The sequence below is a fragment of the Chelmon rostratus genome, chromosome 7 (genome assembly GCF_017976325.1).
Source record: "Chelmon rostratus isolate fCheRos1 chromosome 7, fCheRos1.pri, whole genome shotgun sequence".
Lineage (NCBI taxonomy): Eukaryota > Metazoa > Chordata > Actinopteri > Chaetodontiformes > Chaetodontidae > Chelmon > Chelmon rostratus.
This window is the reverse complement of record NC_055664.1, coordinates 24,290,650-24,310,319: the sequence shown is the minus strand read 5'-3', so window position 1 is coordinate 24,310,319 and position 19,670 is coordinate 24,290,650. Positions and strand designations below refer to the sequence as shown.

At 41.3% G+C, this 19,670-nt stretch overlaps 1 protein-coding gene across 1 annotated transcript in view; it reads left to right on the top strand.

The window, feature by feature from the left end:
- Positions 1-18,334, top strand: part of cntn5 (contactin 5) — a 50,994-nt gene extending 32,660 nt beyond the window's left edge. The window contains exons 11-23 of the mRNA XM_041939936.1: positions 1,617-1,744; positions 2,140-2,315; positions 4,094-4,214; positions 5,704-5,862; positions 7,751-7,900; positions 8,763-8,833; positions 14,832-15,066; positions 15,155-15,264; positions 15,400-15,586; positions 15,757-15,869; positions 16,247-16,415; positions 16,788-16,887; positions 18,247-18,334. Of these exons, the coding sequence (XP_041795870.1) occupies positions 1,617-1,744; positions 2,140-2,315; positions 4,094-4,214; positions 5,704-5,862; positions 7,751-7,900; positions 8,763-8,833; positions 14,832-15,066; positions 15,155-15,264; positions 15,400-15,586; positions 15,757-15,869; positions 16,247-16,415; positions 16,788-16,887; positions 18,247-18,334 (1,807 nt within the window). The remainder of the gene's footprint in view (positions 1-1,616; positions 1,745-2,139; positions 2,316-4,093; positions 4,215-5,703; positions 5,863-7,750; positions 7,901-8,762; positions 8,834-14,831; positions 15,067-15,154; positions 15,265-15,399; positions 15,587-15,756; positions 15,870-16,246; positions 16,416-16,787; positions 16,888-18,246) is intronic.
- The last annotated feature ends 1,336 nt before the right edge of the window (positions 18,335-19,670 follow it).

The window sequence follows — 19,670 nt, the reverse complement described above, 5'->3', positions numbered from 1 at the left end:
GTGATTTCATATGTAAATATCAAGTATCCTGTCTGTTTGGTTTCACCTTAGAAACTTTGCCTCAGATTACAAATATATGTTTTCAAATGTTTTGTGATCTTCTAATGTTTTCCTTAAATTTCCTCAGATTGCATTGATTTGCATATTCCGTATACCCAGCAGTCCCTATCTCGTCCTTTCTGCCTCAGTGTCCTTGTCGGATGTGAATTCCCTCCCTAATTTGAAAATGTCTCCTGGCTGCAGTTTGCCTCTGAATTGTCTATGTGTGGCAGGATTTTGTCACGCCTTCATGAGTTTCCCTTTGCCAGTTTCAATCACCTCGGCCATGATGAAAGAGCTTAGTGTTGTAAATATAAATGCCAAACAATTCGAATTAAATTAAAAGACAAAAATGCCTCAATTGTTTGATTTGGGATGAAATTGATTTTCTAATAAAAAAAATAACTTTGCAAATATTCATCCCCACCTTTGCAGGCCACAGTGAAATCCAGTGTGATTTGAATATTTAGAATTTGAGTAAAAGGCGTTTGCAGTGGGCATTGAGTGGAGAGCAGTGGCTCAGCATTACTCACAATACTGTACTTTCACATGGTTCCTGCTCTGAAGCAATCTGCTCACACACCTGCTTCCAGCGTTGTTACATCCTATATCATCTGGTGTCAAGCACTTAATTTCCAAGCTGTTATTTACAAGTCAGAGTGAAATGTTAATACCATATTGCTGGTGTCCTTCAGCAGGATAAGGGGCTACTTGTGAATGCAGAGCGGTGTTTTTTCTCTCGATTACATTTGTGTTTCCCAGGAGGACAGCTTGACGATGTGCTCGTCTTAGTTCGACAGCTTTAGCTTTGGATTCATTAAAAGGAGCAATCAGGGTGAGATGAACGTTTATTTAGATTTATGGAAATATCATCTATTTAATTTCATGTTGTTTTCGCCGCCGATTTTATTCTGAAAATTTCCTTTACAGATTATTTATTTATTTATTCTCATTTATTGTAGGGTAATTACTCCAATGGGCAATTGTGTTCTCTCACAGGCATCAGATCAAACTGAAAGTCAGATGTTCTTGACATCAATACTTTGGTGTCACTTTTTTTTCTTTCACCGAAAATTTGTCCCCATGACCTCAATCTGTATCTTGAACAGCATCTGTGTTTTAATCCTGTTGAAGATAGGCCTACTTAATGCTATCTGCAAATCACATTGATTAACCCATTTAAATTGTTAATTGATCTTAAGTGAATAGGCTTTATTTTCATGTTCCCCTGCTGAAGGTTAGACGACACTGCTCCTGACTTCCCTCGCTCCTCTGAGCTTTTTCGCTCCACAAACAGCCGACTGTCAAGACGCTTTTTGCCCTTCAGTTCAGTGGTAATAATGTGCTCGCCGTAAACACAATTTAACTTTAGCTTTTCCATCGGAATCTCTATTGGATGATCATCCCAAGAATATCCGAGCAGTTCGTTTTAACTTGTCTATTCTCATCCCTGGTGAATATTGCCTTTCTTGTAACCCGACACAAACATATAACCTCATGCCTGAACTCGTAGTGCAACTGTTCGTACGTGAATTTGCGTCTCATACCAGTATTGATTTTTGTGTCCTTTCTCTCAGGATTATGTTGTTACGGAACAACAGTCTGAGAATTGTTAACTCCAGCCGAGCGGACGAGGGGAACTATGTGTGCCGGGCAGAGAATCAGTTGGGCTCAGCAGAGATGACTGCCATGCTGTGGGTAAAAGGTAAGCGATGCCCTGGAGGCCTTTATTTTCTGCCAAATTAGCACAAGTCAGCCACCAGTAAACAGTCCCCAATGTCATTTTTTCCCCCCACCTTTGCTCGGGTGCCAGGAAATTTATTGTGCTTGCTCAAGCGTGAACCAAGGGCTCTCACATTCAAGAATCATATTACAAGGACACACTTTAACAGCGTAAAGGCTCCTGTCTCATAGATGCACTGTACACAGTCCAGATCAGAGCCAGGCAGAATTATTTATCGCACAAAGGTGAGTGTCTTTGCCAAAGCGAGGGCTGGCTTCTGATGATTGCTCCGCCAGTGATGTCACAGTCAAATGCAGCTGCTTGACGCTAGCTCTGGGTTAGCCTGAGGTGACAGTGTAGCAGCTTTGTGCTTCCAGACGCCATGCGTGTGGAGCTCAGCCCGAGCAGAGTGGAGGTGACTGTGGGGGAGAGCGTGGTGCTGAGCTGCAAGGCGACACATGACACGTCGCTGGATGTGGCTTTCCAGTGGTTCTTCAACCAGAGGCTGATCAACTTTCAGCAGGACGGCGGCCACTTTGAATACATCCAAACAGTAAGAGCAAGAGTAAGAGCAAAAGTAAGACTGAGTCAGTTCATCACGCTGATTATGGTCCTATCTATCAATCTATGTATCTGTCTGTCATTTCAGCTGTCTGTCTGCCATCCATTGTAGCTCTGTCTGTCTGTGTGTAAAAAAAAAAAATGTTTTGTTTTTCTTTATTTTTTTCATTTAATTGATTTTTTTCCCAAATTATCTCATGGATCAACTTTATTAAATTGTTGTTGTTTCCATTTGTAATTTCTATTTAATGATCTTTAGTGTATTCTTCATTGCACCAAACTCTTGCAAAAAGAATCAATTCTACTAAAAGTCAGACAAGCTCGTGCACCATCAAAGACCTCAAATGATTCATGTAATCATGTATATCAAAGTCTTGTCTATTGCTTTGAATTGCATCCGTGAAATTGCATCTTTCTGTGAAAATGGAAGCACAACTGGAGACTTGTGCTAGCTTTGAAAGGTAATAAGGGTTGAAACACAGTCCGCAGTGATTTTGAATGAGAAACAGAAATAGAAAATGACCCTAAAATTGAAACTTTAATGCGGCGAATATTAATGTGGGTTATTGCTTTTGTAGAACACACACGACCATCATTGTTCTGATCTGTCAAGTCAGGCCCCTCCTGAACTGGAAGAGCCTTATTGTACCAGTTTCTTCTGCTAATTTGCCTGTTTGACTTCAGTCATCTAGAGTAGATCAGCACATACAGACTCTCTGAGGAAGATGTCGTATAAATTCTACCTGTGACAACTAAATATACACACAGAGGCGTTTAACCATGTCTCCCTTCGACATCGAGGTTGTGTTGTTAACATTTCACCTTCACCTTTTAACCTTTTTTCTCTCTGGCCTCCACGTTTTACTTGTCCCTTATTACCAGTTGTAATTTCTACCTTGGTTAAACATATCTGGTGTATTCTGGTATTATGTTCAGTACAATATACATAATAGATAATATGCTCTCCATTCTGCATTGTGCATATACTGTAGATATACCACACTGACATAAGCTGTTTGTGAAGAAACTGTAAGATGACATTATTTGTTAAATGTCACTTAAAGTCACATAAATCATTACTGTGCTGTATGTGTTAATTAGCAGTGAAATGGCCAGTTTACCCTTCTTGATTTATCTAACTTTTTAAAAGCATAATTTTGAAAAAACAGAAGTAAACTTCAGATATTACTCTGGCGCTACTTGGAGGCTTGTTTTGGGCTCAAAGTTTCAACAAGATTAATTTTGTTTTATATTTTTACAAAGCAGCATCTTGCATTCTCCATAATATTAAAAGAAATCATTAGTGTCTAAGCCATAAAATGAAGCTGAAAACAAATTTGCTGGAGAGTAGGGAGTCCTGTTTATGTCACTATTCCTTTATCAACAGTGGATGTTAAAATCACATCTGTCCTGATGTGTCCTCTGCTACTACCCGTGCTCTGGAGAGAAAGTATTTGCAGTGACAATCTTTTACAGGCACAACAGATTCCTGGCTGATGCATGGTTTGTAATTTTAATCAGGTTTCGTGCTAAACAGCTGCCTGTAGACCTTGAATTATTCCCAGTCTTGCCTCGGGCATTTCTCATTTCAGCAGAGAGAAAATACGGGAAGCTGAAGAATGTAGCAGCAAGCAAGCACCTGAATTAAACAGGAATCTCTCAAGCCACATGAGCCGCTACAAGATGTAAAGGAATCACACTTTTTTGTGTCAAGCACATTTGGCCTCGCTTAGTGCCTAACTTTTTTATTCCTTTCTTTCCCAATTGCAGCAGTCTTCCACAGTGGATCTGATGATTAGGAGCATCTTGTTGAAGCATGCTGGGAAGTATGGGTGCCGGGCCCAGACCAGTGCCGACACCGTGTTTGCGGAGGCTGAACTTCTTGTTCGAGGTGGGCTTGTTTTCTTTCGGCGTATCATGACTGTGTGACGAACCACTACTCTGCAACCGAATATGTTGTTCTCATATAAGTTATTTTTGGGAGGTTTAGTTCAGTGGAAAGTCTTGGAGTTTGAAAGTCACCAGTTTTTTTTAAGTGATTTAAAGCTGTGAAATAATGTTTGCTGTGAATCCAACAAATAAGTCAGCAGATTTGGGCAGTTGGTTAATTACATCAAACATTAGAAATTAGCTCCTGGTGCAGACAATTGAACAATGACTATTTCCACATTATTACCCCCTTTTGACCATCTTGACAATTTTTTTATCGTCACTGTGAGTATGGCTGGACAGACGGTCTGTCTGCATGAACAGGTTTAATGTGCGCTGTTAAACAGCTGAAAAGTCGAGTGATCAGATCTGCAGCTTCTTCTGATTGTCGCTGATAATCTGATTTAACGATTATTATCTGCGGCTGCTCGGTTTTTGAGTTGCTTCCGAAGTAAAAATTATACATGTTTTAAGGCTGTGACTTCTCATACCTGTAGAAATTTCAGACCACTCATCCAACAAAATAAATGATTGTCGCAGGGCAGATAATAATAACCAAGTTTTTTTTAAATTATGAATTATTATTAATTGTTGAAGTTTTTATTTGTTTTAGTTGGTGTTTCTGAATCATTTGATTTACCTTTATCTCAAAAATATCCATATTAATATAATGTGACATTATCTTTAGCCATATCGGCCATCTCCAGCGTAGCATTTGATGTATTTGATGATTGTCATTTAACATTAAGCAGTAATACAGGGGAGGATTCATGCCATGGTGTTGAGCACATTAAAAAGTGGGTGCTGCTCCTGTAGAGGCACAGAATGCATCTTAATGTCCTGAAATGCAAATACACCTTTACGTGCAACCTTCTAATGGGCACTTTTTGGGGACACAGTACATTGGTTTTCATTGAGCGTAGCAGCTGCCAGCTTTTCATTTACAGCTGTTCCCCCCTGAGTCCTTAGACGTTTGCTGCACTTGCAGATTACATTTACTTCAGAAGACTGAGGTAAACATATGTTCAGCTGTATTAAAACACAGGAAGGTCTACCACACAGTCATGCTCAGCAGAACTGGCAAACTGCCTCAGAAACCCCAAAAAAGAAAGCTTCAATATCCCTTAATCAGCATGAAATCCTTGGCAGCGGATTAGTGTCAGCCCAAATCCCGGTTCAGTTTAGTATGTCGTGTTCTTGTTTGTGCGAAGATTACAACATGGAATTGATATTGTCACCATGTGCATACGGCTGCACATCCTTCTTGCATGGATGCATCCATTAGTGTATCTAGTGAGTAACAATGCATGATGAAGACATATGGACTAACTCAGAATTGATGCGAATAGCAACAGAGGTTGTTTTTGTTCTTCCCTAGAGAAGCTGACATTTCTCAAGCATCTGTGGCTCAGCTGTTCAGACTGGCGATTTCATCCCTGTCTTTTCCATAGGTCCTCCTGGACCCCCTGGAGTGGTGATAGTGGAGGAGATAACAGATACCACGGCCACCCTCTCCTGGACTCGTGGCCTGGACAACCACAGCCCTATCAGCACCTATAATTTACAGGCCCGCAGCCCATTTTCATTAGGCTGGCAAACTGTCAAAACAGGTAATCAATAAGGAGGAAATTGCAGCATCTAGATCTTCGAGGTTAATGTGGGGCTATATACAGAGGCCTTAATCCTGCCCAAAGTCATGTATTGAGATGGTGAATCAGTCCAACTAGAGCAAGGTTACTGGTTTCAAGAGGCTGCTTACTCTCGTACACGAACACAATCAGCCTTTGAAATCTCATCCAGAAAGTAATGGATCGAGCGTCTAACACTGTTGCTGTGGATCGGCCTCTGACCAAGACTTTCTCCTCAGGTGAAGCTGAAATGCACTTCTCTTTCCAGCTGTCATTTTATTGTCTGAACTTGGCTGCTGTTCAAAAGAATTTAGCAAAAAGTAATTTGAGCCTATATCAGAAGCGGCTGCTTTGAATTTTGTTCAGTGTCATATTAGTGGAGAGAGGGGAAATTAACCTTTGGGCCTCGAATGCTACGACTTATCCATGTTCCTTTCGTGTAAATGCACTTCCGCTGCTTAAAAATGAGTTAGCTTCGTTTTTCTGTACCTTGACAGAAAAACCATCAATTACTATCACTTAGCATTAGAGGATGAAAGCTTGCTGAGCATTGTGTGTGATCCATCTTAATATGCCGTGTGATAATAATAGAAGAGTTTTAAGGTGTGATAATGATTCATCCCCACAGATATATAAATCATGCTTTGTAGACACTCCTCTCACATCATGTCTGTTCAACCACATTTAATTCGATAAAGCACAATTAGGACCCTATGATGTATTGTCGGTGTTGAACTTGTTCAGATTAACATAGAGGGGATTGGGCTTTTAGCTCCCCCTCCATGCAAACACAGTTATCAGCTCATGTTTGAAGAGCGGCTTGCTTGACAGAGTGGTCTCATTGTGAGCTGCTTGGGATGATAAGAGCGTAAGCGCCGCTGCTTCACTGAATGTCGCCTTAGTGAGCACAGGGAGACCTCTGGTTCATTTGTGACATTGATATGCTTTCAGTCAATGTTTGTTTGTTGATGCAGGATCAATATTGACGAACTTTGATTAAGGCAGCGCTGAAGAAACTAGATTAGTTGTGTAACCTGCTTGTAATTCAGTTTAAAATACGTTCATAAAACTTGATATTTTTTTCCCCTGTTTCGGGATGAGATTTATAATTACGCAGGCCTCAAAGTCTTCTGTAGATACTGTGAAAATTGATTGAAATCAGCTTCCCTCTAAGTAATGAGTTGTACTTTTAAAGTTACAAGTAAGCTGCTGTTCAGACGTCAAAACAACATCATTTACCAGGTTTCCAGTAAACTGTATTGTCACCACCTGGTGTAAAAAATATGCCAAGTCGCAGTGACTCAGGAGGGAAGGTGTTTTTTTGGCTTTTTAGTCCACCACACTGGATTTGAAATGAGACAATGGCTATGAGGTTAAAGTGTCAACTCGCAGCTTTTGCACACTGTAAACATTGCAGGAGTTATCTCCCAGTTTCAGGGAACAGAAAGAAATTAAACAAGCTGACACGGTCTGGAAGCCATCACATAAAGTCGTCATATTTAATCGATATATATCTCATTTGCAGTTAATGACTCTTGGCTACAGACATCAGCAGACACCTGGTATCTTCCTTTTTGATGCTCTGCCGGACATCGTCGCTTCTTGCTTGTTTCAGTCTGGCCTTAAGCAGTGAAACTTCTTCTCAATGGGTTGATTGAGGTCAGATGACTTCTGCACCAACGATCAGCCCTAATGTTGTCATCTCCACATCATTGTTCTTTAGAGTTCTTCACAGTATGGATCTGATCACTCTCAAACACCCAAAGCTGAACATGGGCAGTGTATTTTTTACATACTTTACATAATGTGAACAAAAGTGCAGGAGCTCTTTTGTGGCCCTTGTCCTGATTAGCTACGCTCTTGCCTGCAGACCCAGACCCCGTGACAGGGGACATGGAGTCAGCCATGGCTGTGGAGCTCAACCCCTGGGTGGAATATGAGTTCAGGGTCGTGGCCAGCAACGCGATCGGGACCGGAGATCCCAGCGCACCTTCGAGAGGAGTTAGGACTAAAGAAGCAGGTAAATCCTCTAATCCGTCAGATTATGGATTTGCATCACATTCGAGTCACATTTTGACAGACGTACTCACCCAGTTCAGAACTTATTGTAAAATACACTGAGAGCAAATTCCAGCTGATGATTTATTGTAGCTGGAGAGCTTACAGTAGCTGGTGCCCCTGCACACCACTTCATGACAATGTTATATTCCCATTGTTAATATACTCAATTTTAATTAGGCAAGAAGTTGAAAATAAGCTGCTTACATGAATTTCAACAAGTTTAGTGTTTCGGTTAAAGCAGCCAGTCCCTTAATGCCCTGAGGCAAAGACATGGCAGAATACACTATTTATGGTGAGCAAAAATTGACTGAGACAGGCTGAATGAAGCGTGCCGCTTCACGTACTGCTCGTTTCTCATATAAAAAATGCAATAATTACAAAGGTCATTGGTCCCTTGGAAGTGGTTTATTTAATCTGTCCTATCTCTTCAGCATAATTAATGGACTAATTACTGCATGTGCACACACACAGTTGTGGCAATTCAGCCTTAAAGTTAGAATCTGTGATCCAAATGTCAACAAAAGGGTGCACAATTCAAAACAACCTGCTATCACTCAGGTTTTTTAATGAAGGCAAAGACACTAAAATACATTTTTAATCATTATAATTTATATTTAATAATTGAAATTGATTTAATTTGTAAATTAGAAATACATTTTAAATAAATGCTGCTTATATTTATGAATCTGTACGAACATGGAACGCTATCTGAGAAGTACCTTTTCTATATTTTAATCTCCTCTTCACTTTTCAAAAACATGTTGAAGTGAGTTTGTAGTGTTGGGTCAGTGATGCAGCGTTAACCTTTCTGTTTCAAACAGTCCCATCAGTGGCACCAGCGAACGTCAGTGGAGGGAATGGCCGCAGGCATGAACTGGTCATCTCGTGGGAGGTATGTCGTCTGCCAAACTCCTTCTGTAGCGCGAGCGTTGCAACACACTGTGTGTGCAAAAACACAAATGTCACAGTGGGTCTGCTGCTTCAGTTAAGCAAACTTCCATTAACAGCAGTTAATGGAAGCGTTTATTTACTCTACTCCGACTCGGCAGTAATCTTCCAAATTTCTTGTTGCATCTAGAAATGTAAAGGAAATGACATCCAAACTGTGTATCCAAAACTCCTCAGCGAGGATATGATGTATATATCTAATAAATAATAAACATAGCTTCATGCTGTGTTGAGGTCATTGAAGATCAAGATGCCGATTTTACAGAACAATCTCTTGGTTTCTAAACAGAAGTCGAATTCCTATTAGAACTATTATGTAATTTATGTTATTAGCTTACATCAACATGTTGAGTGCCAAACATGCTTGTTTGTTATTTACATCATTATATGTCTTGAATTTCATTGTGAAGGAGAGAGAAATCATTTGTAGTTTTCAGTAAAATGCACGACTGTGTTGCACCATGTCAGTGCGACCGTGTCAAACACAATCTTACGATCTTTTTACCCCCACAAAGACGTTGATGCTCAGTCATTTTGTTGCTCTCAGGTAGCCCATGTAGCACATGTATTAATCCCCTTTATCCAATCATGTGTTCACACAATGGCGAACCTTGCTCCATCCTCCAGTCGCTTGTGAGCGGCTGAGTCTTTCCAGGATGCTCCTTTCATACCCAATCATGACATTATCACCTGTTACCAATCAACCTGTTTACCTGTGAAATGTTCCAAACAGGTGTTTTTGGAGCGTTCCACAACTTTCTCAGTCTTTTGATGCTCCTGTCCCAACTTGTTTGAAACGTGCTGCTGCATCAAATTCAGAATAAGCAGATATTTACAAAAATCAATGGAGTTGAAGAGCTCAGACATAGATATATTGTCTTTTTGCTGTTTGCAATTGAGTTCATGTCAGAAAGAATTAGCAAAGTGTCACAACATTTTTTTGGACTCAGGATTGACAGGTATATGACACAAGGTTTGAAATGTAATTTTTGAAGATGTAACATTTAATTACTCACCTCAGTCCACCAACTTTGTGCAGTGTAGCTCACGTTCTGTGTTTTCTGAAACAACAGACAGAAAAAGGAGAAACAAGTTGAGGTAAAAATTGTAATCACCAGTGCAAGTCGGCAGAAGCTTGACAATAAATATAATCCCAAACAATAAATGAAATTAAAAGATTTTTGAGATTGATGAGTTTGATTTCATGAAATTAACATCTTGATTATTTAAGCCAGTGTTTCTCAATGTTTCCTGCTACACTGCAGCACCTGTGGTACTGAAAATCCTGAACATAAAAGCACAGACTGATGATTAAGTTTAGGATTTTTACATGATTAAATATGAAAAGAAACCTTTAGGTTGTAAATATTCATCATTGAACTTGAGAAAGTATGACTCACAAAGATTACGAATGTGATAATGAATCTGTATGTTGAGGGAATTAATCATCACCCGACTGCTGCTCAGAACATTTCTGAACCCGCAGCTTGACAATCAGTGTCGTAACCCACAAAATAAGCGAACAAGCTCACCGGAACAAGGTTGACTTTAAACATCCGTACAGAAACTACAGCTTTGCCGTTGTTCCCTCAGGAATTCAACTGTCAGTACGTAATAAATCCTTCATGTGAATGTGACTTAATCATCATTATCATATAAGGCTGCCACTGCATGTAGCAGTCATTAAAAACCTTCACTTTCTGTTGCCTGGGAATACTTGTCAGACACTATTAAGGGGGATAAAGCATGGTTGAGAGGCGACGCTAGTCCTTGTGGTTCCTAAACTTGAAGGAAACGGTCTAATGATTCTGAGATGTACAGATGATTGCATTAGTTTACAGTCAGTTGCATTCACCCAAGGTGAGAAATGACGAGTAGCTGCAGCTTCGCTCAGCGTGTGCCGGGGACCTGTGTTTGTTTGCCGTCCTATTCCCAGAACCATCAAAGTGGGATCTAATTAAAACATAGAGGAAAGTTTCAGCAACTCAAGTGAGAAGCTGATTAGAGGAGTCTGGAGATGTTCTTAAAATGTATTTGAAAAGTATTTGAAGAACGGAGTTGAGCGTCGGAGGTCGACGTCGTCTGAGCTCAGACAGCTTCTACTCTGTTGATAAAATTGTTCACGTGTTCATTCCTAAACGCTCTCTCTGCGGGGAAATCCTGCGATAAACAGGAGGTGATTCAGTTTGTTTGGTATTTTAACTGAGCCGAAGAAGAGTCGAAGCTTGAAATCAGCAGAAACCTTATTGATTGCATTGGTTATTGATTTTTTTTTTATATAGTTTAATGAAGACGCAATAATTAATTAGAATTGTTTTTTTTTTTGTTTTTGGCTGATGAATTATTTGCATCACATTTGCATACAGACTTTGACGGATGCTCTTGACTGTGATTTTTCAATTTTTGCAGTTTTTTCCAATTATCTCAGCTCTATTTTTCTCGCCAGCAGCATGAGTCAGCATTAAACAAATCCCCAAAACAACCAATAATAACTCCCAACAATAAAATGTTGGTATGAGCAAAGAGTCAATAAATAGTAGTTCATGAACATTATATTAGTCCAGGAGGTCAAGTTCTTAAGAAAATGTTGAGCTGCTGTTTGAGATTCAAGCTGCGGTCTAATTAAAGTAGCTACTCTATGCTGTGATTGAATTTGTTTTTAGTCAGTGTTCCCTCACAAGTCTTCAGTGATTGTTCTAAAGTTGGAAAAGCATGAAGTAATAGTCTCCAGCTAGAAAACAGAGCACACTCAGTTGTTTAATACTGTAATGTCACTTCTGTAGCAGCACCACAGCCGAAGAGACAAAGGTAAAGTAACCCAGGTGTGGATGCACTGAATTCCCAGGAAGCCGTGACCCTGCTGTTGAAAAAGGTGAGAGAGATGCACATTGTCTTCAGCCGGGCAGCACAAAGGTGGAGGTTGTAGTGTCTTTTGAGCGGTGAGGGGGCTCGGGTCCATCATTAGGACAAAGTGACCTTTTTTCCATTTGAAAGGGAAGATGTTGTAGACCCTTGCATTAGTTCTCTCTCTTCTGTCCAGCAGGGCAGGAAGCTTTTCCACAACAGTTTGAAGTGGTTATTGTAAAAAGGAAGCACCTGCAGTATCTGGGTTAAAGACTGAACTACAGCATATTGGTCACAAGGGAAATAGAGTCGTTGCTGCAGCAAATAATACAGTACAAGCATTAGTATAACAAACAGAGCCTATTCAAATGAATGCAACATAAACAATATGTTGATCATTTTACCAACAACCTCAAACTGACTTGAAATGCTGACTATATATAATGACTATAGACAGATTCATAAATTATCTGTAGATACAGTTTACAGTTTTCATTGCCTGTCACTGTCCTGATTGTAAGATTTAGAGAGGCTGTGTCCACGTGTAGGCACGTTAAGCAGGGCAAAAACTCCCACTTAATCACTAACAATAGCCCAACCCCAGGATCACAGCTTACTGCATTTTAAACAGGGTCCCACTTTATTCGCTTGGAAATTTGTTTAACCATCCAGGGTCTTAAAGTTTGAGGGCACAACTTGGTCACAATTGCAACATTTGCTGACAAAGCTGAAAGGGGGCCAGCTGGGCCGTGTATTACACAGAGCTGCATCACCCGGGCAAGTGATTAAGATGTTGTGAATATTAAATTTGGTCCCAGCAGAGAGGCACAATGATGATTAACCTTGAATCTCAGAGTTGTTCCCAATAAATCCAGGCATGTTTATGAATATCTGTTTGTAATCTCAATCTTGACAATGGCTGTACAAAATGTAATAAATCTCACACCAAGTAAAGAGGATATTAGTCTGAACTGTTTCCAAGTGGACAGCTTGGCTCTGAGCCAGGTTCGGGGCACAGCATGTGCAGAATTACTATGAGCAAAGCGAAGAATTTGCAATTGAGATCAGTTGAAGGATATATTAACAGGGGAACAGTGAACAGATGTGGAAGCAACTGACAGTTAGTCTTGTAGTTATTAAGTATGGGAGCCCAACTGCCACTGGGAAGATAACCTTCACATGAGGAGAAGTGCCCCTCAGTGGCACATTATGGGGGATAATGTCCATTCCAGATGGGATGGTGTTTGGTAGTAGACCATTTCCTATTTATAACTCAAGAGTGTCATTAGAGCAGCTAGTGTAACACAATGACGGCCGCCTTGCAAATAAATACAGGACCACATGTTGGAAGAACAATCAAGGGATACTTAAAGTTACACAAAACCATGATTGGTGCTTTGTTCAGGATGAAACTCGAATGGAGAGTCCTGGATTTGAGTAATTACGAAGAGTGACACTTAGTGAAACATCCTCTTACCCCAAATGCTCAAGAATTCACCTGATGACACTCGAGAAACAGAATATTGGCAGCTGCTCAGTTTCAATTCGTTCATTTCTTCTGCATAAAAGTGAGCGTGAATATTATTTAGTCTGCACATTTGTTGTTTTTATTTGGATATTTTTGCAATCAGATCGGTTCACTTCTGAAGCGCGACTGTGAGAAATCAAGCACTTCTTGAAAACTGACATTTCCTCTGTGCCCATTTTGGGACGCAATAATCAGTCGCCCATCAATAAGTCTGGCATTTTTCAAGAGTATCACATTACAATGCTGAGACACCACACTTGTGCCGTGTCCTCCTTTTGGTACTTGGCATTTTGAGTCGTTTTTGCTCTACTCTATTCCTTCTCGTTTCCGCTAAATGCTTTTGGAAATAAATCAGGACTTCGTCAGTGATCAATGGAGATGGATATTGAAGGAGACAGTGCAGGAATGTTAGCCCCTTTTGGCAGTCGAGGCATGTGAGCGCATGGCTGTTCTGCCTCTCCAATCATCTGTGGAGAGTTGTCAGAGCCTGGACGGCCATGGTGGGCAGGGTTATTAAGCAGGATGAATGACTAAACAGTCTCTGCAGCTTCATTCAGCCATCTCATTAGAGTCGACGGTGAGAGACTGCTTTTTCTCGGGGAGCCGTTGGGAGGGCCATTAGTGTTGCCCCCACACTCACCGTCACTGAGCCCGGCAGGCCCCACAATTTCATCCAGTAGACTTCCTCAGTTGTATCAATCTTTTCACTGCGTCCGCACTTATCGTGACAATCTCAATCCCCAAACCCGTTAGCGTTTCCAGACTTAACTAGCTAATTTGTTCATGCTGGTTTTTTGAAGACCCATATTCTTGGCATCTCTTCATAAGCATTGCCAGCTCCGATGATAACGTTGATGGAACCTAATTCGCTTTCAATGATCATCCCTGTAATTAGCAGTCATGGTGACTGGTAGTCGAACGAAATGTGAACTACATCTCCATCCACCACCAATCCCACTGTTGACTAGATGGATAATTTGGGTGATGCCTTCAGGGGACAATATTACTTTGAAGCCTATGCAAATCAACACATTATGGCAGGAGCAGTTTTTGCTGCCAAGAACAGGTGTACAGGTGTTTGTCATTTATTAAATTTAGCCAAAGATGGAATTCCTGCAGCTCACATTTTAATTAAATTCTAGTTCACTTAATAAATTGGCATTTGATTTGATTAAGCTCGGAACAGCTGTGGAAGACAGCGGCCAGTTTCACCACTTCAGGAGAACCACAGATAAGTATTGAAGCGAGCGTGTGTCCAAAAATCTGGAATCTGGAAAGATAAATAGCTACACAACGGGTATAACTGAGCCAAATGTGATTTGTTTCTATTACTCAAGACTGACTGCATCTTTATTAACACTGTCAGACAGATACAGAAAATGGCTGGTAAATTGAAAGCTGATTATATGGGGCTACCATAGAGGAAAAACAATGAGAGCCTTGCTGGCTCAAAGAAGCTGTGCAAATAACGCACCATCAGTCACAGAGCTGAAGAGCTGGTAAACCAGTTTGTGCTTCATCAGTGAAAGACCCTCCAGGATGATTGTTTCTCTCTTTCTGGTGTTTTCAGCCTGTATCTGAGGAGTTTCAAAATGGCGAGGGCTTTGGATATATCGTAGCATTTCGTGCCAATGGGACCAGAGGCTGGAAGGAGAAGATGGTGACTTCAGCGGACTCGACGACGTACAAATACAGAGACGAGACTTTCCCTCCCCTTACCCCGTTTGAAGTGAAGGTCGGAGTGTACAACAACAAAGGAGATGGGCCTTTCAGCAAAGTTGTCATCATCCACTCTGCTGAGGGGGGTGAGTTTGTGTTTGTGGCCGCATGGATGTAAAAAGCACCGAGGGAACAGGCATTCTGTGATTGTCACCATTTTGACGTGTTTCACAGAGCCGAGGGAAGCGCCATCTGACGTGAAAGCTTACAGCATTTCTTCATCGGAAATTAGGGTCACTTGGAAATCGCCCAATCCGGGCCCCGGAAGACCAAGAGGATATGAGGTGCATGTGAATTGTTTGCGTGTGTGTGCACATTTACATAGAATATCTGACATTTTCGAGAAGCATGCATACCTTTGTGCATGAGTTGAGGTTTGAGAATGGTATTTTATCAAAGCCATCAATTTCTTTGAACAGGTCAGCTACTGGAAAGACATGGAGCAGGAGGAGTCGGGGAAAAAACAAAGAACTGCGAAAAATGAAACGTCCATGGTCTTGACGGGACTAGAGGGCAACAGTCTGTATCTCATCACAGTAAAAGGCTTCAACAGCATCGGCCAGGGTCCTGCCACTGCTGCTGTCACAGCCAAGACCAGGAAAGCCCGTGAGTACAGCACTGACACTAATCATGTAATGCTATATATGGAATAGAGGCTACCTGTTAAGCTCGCCCTAAATCTCCTTGTAGAAAGTGTAGTAATTGACCTAGTTGGTTGAAACGCTGTTTAAAAGTCTGCCTGAATTTGCACCCAGAGTGTCGCGTTCTCTTTTCAGCTCCTGCTCAGCCTCCAACCAACCTCATGTGGATTCAAGAGGGCAACAACGTGTCTTTAAGCTGGGACCCAGTGAAGGCAAAAGACAATGAATCTGATGTCATCGGGTACATGGTAATGATCAGTCTCTAAGTCATGTTTGGTCAATTTTATAACATTAAAACACATAAAAAAGGAGGCAAAGTATCAAAGACATTGATGAATTTATCCAACATTGAAGCGACCAACCTGAAACTGTTGCGTATCTTATATTTATATGTTATAGGCTTCTCTGAGGTGATAACCTTAGTCTCAGCTTGCCTTTATTTTGCTCAGTGATTGGTTATTTTTCCTGACATGCACTTTTGTAATCAGCGTTAACTTCTCTCCTGACATTTGCATGCACACAGTCTCTTACCTTTGACTTTGTATTAACAGAATCAGATAATTAGCGACAAAGTCACTCATCTTTTGTGCCGTTGACTAAAATGGGAGACTGTCATGTCCTGCAGGTGTTACTCAAACAGGAGGGCAGAGGCCACAACCAGGTGACAAGAACCATTAACCCTTCCACCATGCTGTCACTGCCAGAGGGAGGCACCTATATCATTGAGGTGCGGGCCCTCAGCGAAGGCGGAGAGGGAGCGGTCAGCTCCCAAGTTCGAGTGGTCACCTCCTCCGGTGAGCCAGTTAGTCGCCTCGCCTCTCAGCCACACACTCCATTGCATGACCTTTCAAAATCCAATCTCCATGCACATGCTGCTTTCTCTTTGGCGCAATCTTATGTTCTGCCCTTAATTGAGTCACCACAGCTGTTGTGCGAGCCAAGTTTTCTTTGGCTAATACTGTTTTAATTACCTCGCCCACACAAGCCTTCCTACTCCTGCACAGCCAATTAACTTCTAAGCAACGGGACAAACAGAAAGTTTGCAGCCCTGTGTGTGACATGACCAGCCAGCTTATGAGGGCAATAGATTGCTGTTTTTATATGAATGCATTTTGTGCAACATCTTTGTTTTCATCAGTACTGACCCCCCTCTGTCTCTCTCTCAGGTGTTCGAGCAAAAAGCAACCAGTGCTCTGTGCACTGCCTGCCACAGAGCTTAACATGGACAGCACTGCTCTTGGTTCTTCTGGTGCCTTCGGCTTCCTGGTGAGGCCACCGTGCCGTCCTCATTTTCGTGGAGGGAGCCACCAGTCTTCCGCTCCCTTATTCCCTCTGACTGCCCGCTCGCTTTGGCCTTACCCATCCCGAAGGGCCCGCGGCCTGCCAAAGGGGGTTTAGTCTGCCAGTTAACATGCGGCTCTTCAGAGTTCATCCTTTTAAGTTCCCTGTTTCTTTCGAGGCCCTGGACATTTGATTTACACAGTTCTTTCCGGCATCACGGTAGTGTTGTACTGTAGTATACATTGTGTGGAAAGATTTGTTTAATCATTTACTTTAACATTATGTGTTCCTCTCATTGACTGGCATCTAACCACTTTCAGACGGCTCCTACAGCTCTGGGGCTCTACAGAGCATGAACAATTCCTCGAAAGCTGCTGTGGTAGTAATACAGGGATCAGCCGGCCTGTTTCTTTTCATTACTTATCTGCATCAATTTACCCCTTGGCTGCCTAACAAGCAATGCAGCAGAAGCTCAGTAGAGATAAGTGCATTGTTTTCTTATTCACACATTGAGGAGAAAAAAAGTTTTTTTATGGAACCAAGAATCTTACTATTTCCAGACTTGCTTTTTGTACATTGTGTTACCTTTAGAGAAAAAAACACAGTGGTGTGTGTCAACTATGTCAAACTCTCTGTTTTTGGTAGTGATTAAGCAATGCTTGGTGATACAGTTTGTTGACTGTTGGATGTATGGAAGTAGGAAACAGGTACTTACCTGTAGTGCCCAAACACATCAATAGACAAAGACAGTTCTGTACGGACTCTTGGTATCAGTACAAATAAATGTGATGTATATTTTTTAAATACTTGTTGTTTGTAATTTCTGTCTTTTAGAAAAGAAGTATTTGAGACCGACAGTCTAGTCAGTTTACACTCACATGAAATGATGAAAAGCACCAAATATTAATATTTGAGAGGCTGGAGACAGAAAATGTTTGTTTTTTTTTGTAATACACCTAAAATACATCACTACAATCCAAATTCACCATGACACTTTCATCTGTAATAGTTAAAATGTTGCCAGTCTATCAGACGGTTCTGTACTTTAAGACACCTTTCACAAGTGTTACGTAAAGTCTGGGTTGATTTAATTCCACACACGTGGCATTAGAGGCCACAAAACTTTCTGTGATAGAAGAACCACTGCAGAGCCAAATAGGGCAGCATCAAGAGTATCTCTCCCTCCTCTCGGGCTCCTCTCTTGCCTTGTCTGCATTAAAAGCTTATCTCTCGCTGGGCAGAAATTCAAATGAATTTGCCTCAAGTGTAATTAATGTTAGAATGGAGATCTGTAGTCCTAAAGCCCGCTCGCTTGAGCAGACCTTTTGCCTGCTCTGCCTCCAGCTCCCTGGACTCTCCATTACAGAGTCAGAGTAACCTGGCTCACCTGCTCAGGTTCAGACAAGGGTACCAGCTCAACCACGAGAGATAGGACCACACAGCAAAACAGAGGACGAACGCCGCTCCAAGCAGCGTCTACCCCGTGGCCCCTCCTCTTCTCTCTGACCTCTCTGTTTTGGCTACATTCAGAGGGGAAGGATGGAGAGGTTGCTCTCCTCTCTCCACATCACTCCCGTCTGCACTGCAAAGCATTAAGCTGTTTAATGTGGATGGAGGGGTTTTTGCGGTGCTTTTAGCCTGTTCAATGACGTCGGCTCAAACACATACCTCCACACAAGTGCTAATGTACCGACCTTTAATTATTCATGCTGCACCTGCCTGTGTTGGCGCATCTGATTTATGATAATGGATTATGTATCCTGCAAGGGGACCCATTTGGTTCAGAGAGCCAGAAGCTATAGTGTCAGCAATTAAAATATGAACTCCCCTTAGGTTAATGTCAGAGTGTGTTTGTGTTTGTGTGTGTGTATAAGTGTGAGTGTGTGCTGGGATATACTGTACATTTTAGTTATCTCCAGTATGTTATGTTAGGCCATTTTATAGATGATATATATTGCTTTAGCTTTAGCATGAAAAATATATTTCCACCAAGCTGTGTTTTATGAAACCAGCTGCTATTAATCACTATTTGTATAAGTATTTCATTACTATAATGAAATGTTGTTATTTGTACTGACTTAAACTGAGAGATGGTCCTATTTACTGTCATTATGTGTTTGAATGCCTCACTTTTTTTCTTGCCTCATTGTGTGTTTGAAGTGGAAAGAGTCGGTCAGTCAGTATAAGTTTTAGATTTAAGGAGTCACACAACGTTAAAATTTGATAAACCTCTTTCCTTGATAGGATTAGCAACACACATAATCATAAACAGCAACCCTGAAGCGGAGGGATCCAACATCTCTGAGCCAAGGACACTTCAGCGGGAGGGACGCTTGCTGTTAGTTGAAGGACATGCACTATTTTATATATCATCCAATGCTGTTGCAATGAATATTTTTGGAGTTTAGATTTCAACAGATTCAACATTGAGGTTTCCAAGTGCGCTCTCTGAAATCTAACTCATATACACAAGCATTGTGAACATCTGCACAAAACTTCAAATGTGACAGTGAGTATCAGTTGATACCACTTCTGTCTTCATTCATGCCCAGACATTCTTTACCTTTGTGCAACTTCAAAAGTCTCAGTGTCAGTGGCATCGCGGTTGGAGTATTTGCTCTGTGATTGAGAGCTGAGCTGTGACTTTGCTTTTCAGGTGGGTCACAGTGTAGCACTCTTCCTGAAATTGCCAGAAGAGAAGGGCCCTCCAACAGATGCTTCTGTTTTCCTTTGGACTGAGTTGCATTCACCTCAACACGTTACATGTT